The 6,000-nt window shown below is 22.9% G+C and overlaps 2 protein-coding genes across 2 annotated transcripts; both read left to right on the top strand.

Moving 5' to 3' along the window:
• Nucleotides 1-1,847: 1,847 nt before the first annotated feature.
• Phum_PHUM402330 (Galectin-4, putative) lies at nt 1,848-3,650 on the top strand (the record flags this gene model as incomplete). The annotated part of the gene is made up of 6 exons (XM_002428772.1): nt 1,848-2,123; nt 2,399-2,487; nt 2,560-2,767; nt 2,862-3,068; nt 3,157-3,336; nt 3,417-3,650. 6 exons carry the CDS (start codon nt 1,848-1,850, stop codon nt 3,648-3,650), a joined length of 1,194 nt encoding a protein of 397 aa, XP_002428817.1.
• Nucleotides 3,651-4,304: 654 nt separating this feature from the next.
• Phum_PHUM402320 (uncharacterized protein) lies at nt 4,305-5,421 on the top strand (the record flags this gene model as incomplete). Its single annotated transcript, XM_002428771.1, has 4 exons — nt 4,305-4,412; nt 4,530-4,829; nt 4,928-5,125; nt 5,224-5,421. The coding sequence occupies 4 exons, from the start codon at nt 4,305-4,307 to the stop codon at nt 5,419-5,421; spliced, it is 804 nt and encodes a 267-aa protein (XP_002428816.1).
• Between the last annotated feature and the right edge of the window lie 579 nt (nt 5,422-6,000).

Here is a 6,000-nt window from a genome sequence, read left to right as displayed (position 1 = left end):
AAATTTGTTTACATATATATTTATATAAATATCGTCGAGTGATAAGAACTGATAAGAAAGTAAATAAATCCATCGTTCATTTTATATATATATATTATAAATTTTTTTTTTTTTATATTGATATTTTATTTCTTTAAAATTCGTCGAATAATCGAATTGAGCCGTCGGTGAAATAAAAAAAAAAAAATAATAAATAAACAAACCGAGATTTTATGTACATTATTAATGAGTATTATTATTATTATTATTAATATTAATGAAAATCATTACCCTTATCGTAAAATGATTTTATTATTATTTTATTAATTTTTTTTTTATTTAACTTTTTTTTTTTTTTACACAGTAATTTATTATTATTATTATTATACTTTTGAATTTTTTTTTTTTTTTTTTGAAAAGAAATTTTTATCCGCATTTATTATTATTATCACTATTATTATTATTATTATTATTTTTATTATTAAATTAAAATTTTCATTTGTAAATATTAAATACTTTAATAACACACACAGTTTTTTTTTTTTTTTTGTTTGTTTTTATGTAAATATATATAATGATTATTATAATTATTATTATTATTATTAATAATGTTTTTTTCTTATTGTGTGTGCGCGTGTGCGTGTGTGTGAGGGCGTGTGATAACACATTGGTAAAAAAAATTTCCTTTTAAATAAGAAAAAAAAATTTTTTTAATGTCGTCATTGAATTCTTTTGTTGGTTTATAATAATATACATAAGCGGGTAGGGGGTGAGTGGAGAGGGTAGGGTAGGGGTAGTGGGAAATGAAATTTGCATCCAGGAAATAAAAAAGGAAAAAAAAATTTGTTTGTCAGGTGATAAAAAAAAAAAAAAAAAAAAAAACATGAGGAGGAAGATGATGAGTCAAAAACGATGAATAAAATATAGTAAAAGTCCCATATTAGTTATTAATAAGATATTGTTAATTAATTGATTAAAAGTGAGTAAAGAAAGAGTGTTTGTATGTTTGTTTGTATGTTTGTTTGTTTGTTTGTCTGTCGAGTCCCAATTAGCAATGGATTTGATACTTTGCCACAAAATTATTATTATGATGATAAATTAAATTTTTTTAAATTATTCAGTTAAAAGAAAAATTTTTTTTTTTTTTTTAAATAAGTTTCATGATTGTTTGTCGAAAAGAAATTTAATAATCAATTAATAATAATAATAATAATAATAATAATAATAATAATAATTGTTAAGTTTTGTGATTGTAATTATTAACTTGTCGTTTGTTAATAGAAAATTTTTTTTTTCGAAAAAAATTTAATTAATTCATTAATGATGATGAGTTTGTCACATCAAGTCATTACCTGTTTGTTTGTTTGTTTGTTTGTTATGTGAAGTTTTGGAATTTTTATTATTGCACAATTGAGTTTAAATAATTTAAAATTATTTATAATAAAATGTTTGGAAGGGAAATAATAATAAATTTTATGCATTCATCCCACAGGATTGTGGTGGTAGTGATGGTGGTGGTGGTGGTGTGTATGTTTTTTAAACAAAAGAATTGTTTTATAACTAAATATTGATAATTACTTACTTGAAAAATAACATAATACAATTTGAAATAGTTTTTTTTTTGTAAAAAAAAGATATTGATAATGAGTGTGGGATTATATTACAAATGATACCTGTTTGACGTTTTTTAAATTGTTTAAAAACTAAAATAATGTTTAAATAACTAAAAAACTATTTAAACTAAACTACATAAAAAATAATTTAGTGTAAAAAAAATTAAAAAATACGTTAAAGATTTAATAAAAAAAAAAAAAAATTTAATCTCTTGTAAATAATCTGGTGTTACGTAATATAAGGAGAAAAAAAAAATGAGAATTTGTTCGTCTTGTTTCCCTAAAGTTAATTCAGTACGAAAACAACAATTTAGTGACGGTGTTTCGATTTGTTCTAAAAATTCATCGTATAAAGAAGAAGAAGAAGAAACACAATCAAAATTTTATTGTTGTGGTCGAGTTCCTCCAAAAAGGTTTTATAAAAAAAGGCATGGAATGTGTGATGATAAATACGATAATGATTTTGTCGATTTAGGAATTGATGCAATTGATTTTGTTAGTAGTGGTGGAAAAACAGACATTGTCAATCCCGTAAGTTAAAACTTTTTTTCCCCTTTTTTTGAATTTAATAAAATTGATGACGTTTTTTTTAAATTTTACAAAGAATTTTATTTGAATCGTTTCCTTTTTTTATTTTGTTCTCTATATATATATATATGTATAAAAATAAACAAATTCGAATGATTCATTCACCTGTGATAACGTTTTTTTCTAAAACGTATTAAATAAATATGGATCGATATTTAAAAAAACCGTTACGCAATCATGTAGGATTAAAATTATTTTTTGTTGTTTTAATTTATTAGAGCGTGCCTTATTCGGCTGCATTACCTGAAGAATTATATCAGGGTAGAGCAATTGAAATATATGGAAAATTATTGGACAATGCAAAAAGGTTAGAATAATAAATTTGTTTTAATGAATGTTTCAAATCGATTTGAGGTTTTATGTGTGTGTCTGATTATAGATTTTCAATAAATTTATCAACTGATAGCGAAAGTAATTCAGATTTGGCATTACATTTTAATCCTCGTATCGATAGAAGATTGGTTATAAGAAATCATAAAATAAAAAATAAATGGGGTGTCGAAGAGATTTTATCATTGCAACCATTTCCATTTACATTGGGAAGAAATTTTTCAGTTTTAATTTTAGTCGCTGATGAAAAATTTTTTGTAAATATCAAACATCAATATATATAATTTTTTTTTTAATATTATTAATCAATGATTGATTGCCATTTGTATTTTTTTTTTTTTTGTGTTTCAGATAGCTGTTAATAGAATTCATTATTGTGCCTTTGCTTTTCGAATTCCAATTGAAAAAGTAAAATATCTTATCATACTCGGTGATATTACAGTTACTGCGATACAACATGGTAACAAAACATTTTATCCTCCAGAAAATTTAAAAAAAATTCCAAAAGTTGTTATTCCTCATCCGTTGACTAATGAAAGTGTGAAGTGTGAAATTAGGGTATGTATTTTTTTAAATACTTTACTGCTGTTGTTTATTTCTATATTTAATTTAATAAATAAAATACAATTTTTGTTGAATTTGATAGAGAAAAGTAAAAGCCATTAAAATTGGTACTAAAATAGATATATTTGGAAGATTAAAATTACTTCCAAGAGCATTTTATGTTAATTTACAAAAAGGTATTTATTTATGGCCTCATCCGATTATTCCGTTTCACATGAATTTGAGGTTACATCCTCCGGGAACACATAAAACTGAGAGTGAGGTAAGTAAACTAAGAAATTGAAAACTAATAGCATGAATTTAAAAAAGAAAAATAATGAAAAATTTTTTGTTCAAGTATAGATTATTTTCAATTCTTGGATGGATGGTTATTGGGGTAAAGAAGAAATAATAGATAATTGTCCTTTTTTACCAGGAACTCCTTTTCATATAAATATCATTTGTACAAATGATGGATTTCATGTTTCAGTTAATAAAAATAGTTTATTCAATTATAACCAAACAAAAATCAATCAGGATATTGATTCGATTGTAATCGATGGTGATATTATAATTACCAAAGTTGTAATACATTAAAATACTTAATTATAACAGTAAAGACTAACAAAAAACAAATATTATTGTTAAACTACCCGACATGTTTGTAATTTTTAATTTTTTATTTTTTTTCTCTTCGAATCTAAACCAAAGTTAATTAAAAGCTTTAAAATATTGATTTTAAGAAATAACTTAAAATATTTAAACATTTTTTTTTTTTAATATCAATTTTTGGTTGCAAGTTTTAATTATGATTATTTGTTTATAATTATTATTCAAAAGTGATTTTTTTGTCAATCATTATAATAATATTATTCTTCTGTGTAAAATTTCAAATATTGACGCGGGTTTCGTTATCGTTTTTTTTGCAATTCAAAAGGAATTTCTCATACGAAAAAAAAATTAGACTCGTTTAAAATTTATCTAAAATGTATTTTTGTAAAAAAATTATAAATTTAATAATTTATAAATCATGGATATTTATTTTCTTTCCCCCTCCCCCCCCCAGCAAAATTATTTAAAATCATTTTATTTATATAAATCGCCGTTAATAAAGTAAAAAAAATGGTTTTGTCGTGGAACGAGAGTACGGCAACGCCATTATTCATAGATTGTTCAGTGATGCCAACTTTTTCGTGAATCGGAAAAATATTTAATTTAACCGAAATCTGTCATTGAAATGAAAAGGAAGAGATGGGAGACGATATTGATGTACAAGAAACCCATTCTACATCAAAACCAAAGAAAGATAATAATCAGGATGAGCTGATAATGCAACAGCAAAGAAAAATCGAACAGGAGGTATGATTAAATATATTTTTATATCGAACACTATATACAAATTCAATATTTAAATCTCGATGCATTAACCAATATATCTATCATTTTTTTTTTTTCTTTTTCTTTTATTATATTTAGATATGCGATTCGATAGCTATTGTTGGCGATTTGGAACCGATATTGTCTTTAGAGACGGAATATCGTCCGGATGATATTTACGCAAAAAAAGTTCGTGATTTATCAAATAAGTACAAAAGCATTAGACGTACTAGACCCGATGGGAATTGCTTTTTTAGAGCTTTTGCTTATGCATATTTTGAAAAATTACTAACGGATAAACAAGAATATCAAAGATTTTATGATATAGCATCAAAATGTAAAGATAATCTAGTGAATTTAGGTTTTCCAAAATTTACAGTAGAAGATTTCCATGAAACTGTAAGTTTATTGATTGATTTATTTAATAAATATAAAAATTATAATTTATTTATTAATAAATCAATATATATATATATATATATATATATTTTTTTTAGTTTATGGAAGTTATAGAAAACATAGGGAAAAGTGAAACAACACAAGATGATTTACATAAATTATTTAATATCCAGGGTCATTCTGATTATGTTGTCGTGTATTTAAGGTTAATTACATCTGGACAACTTCAAAAGGAAGCAGATTTTTATCAACATTTTATAGAAGGAGAAAGAACGATAAGCGATTTTTGTCACCAGGTAATTTGTTTATTTTTATTTTAAGACTTCAACAAATAAAATAAATTGAGATGATTTGTAATGGATATTAATTGAATTTTGTCCATTACATTTCTCAGGAAGTTGAACCCATGTTTAAAGAGAGCGATCACATTCATATAATAGCATTAAGCACAGCACTTTCTGTCGGTGTGAGAGTTCGATATATGGATCGTGGTAATGAAAGCGAAGTGATTGCTCATGATTTTCCAGAGGGTACCACACCATCTGTTCACTTATTGTATCGTCCAGGACACTACGATATACTCTACCCTTGATAATAATAATAATAATAATTTTTATTTTATTTTATTTTATTTTACTTTTTTTTTTTTTTTCAAATGTTTTTTAATTATGTTTTTAACATTGGAAAATCTTTAAATAATAATAATGATTACTTTTTTCTTTTTTTCTTATCTGTTAAATCATGACTTTTAATCCCTTGTTTTATTATTATTATTATTATTATTATTATTGCTATTAATTAATTATTATTATGATTATTATTATTTTATTTTTTTAAAAAAAATTTTTGTTTTCTTAATTTTTTTTTAATATGATGATTTTATTTTTTAATTTTGATATTGATTTACATATAATAATTCAATAAATAATAATAATAATAATAATAATAATAATAATAATATTAATTCATTTAATTAATGATGATGATGATAATAATTATTATTATTATTTATTTTAACTGTTGGTGATGATTTTTTATTTCAAAGGAGAGAAAAAAATGATGATGATGATGGTAATAATAATAATAATTTTAATTGTATTTTTTTAATTTATTTATTCTGCTTTTCGTATCTTTAATAATAATAATAATAGGTGGTTTCTTTTTAGGTTAT

Source organism: Pediculus humanus, genomic scaffold (genome assembly GCF_000006295.1).
Source record: "Pediculus humanus corporis 1103172107927 genomic scaffold, whole genome shotgun sequence".
NCBI lineage: Eukaryota > Metazoa > Arthropoda > Insecta > Psocodea > Pediculidae > Pediculus > Pediculus humanus.
The sequence above is the reverse complement of the archived record's forward strand: the minus strand, read 5'-3'. Positions and strand labels throughout refer to the sequence as shown.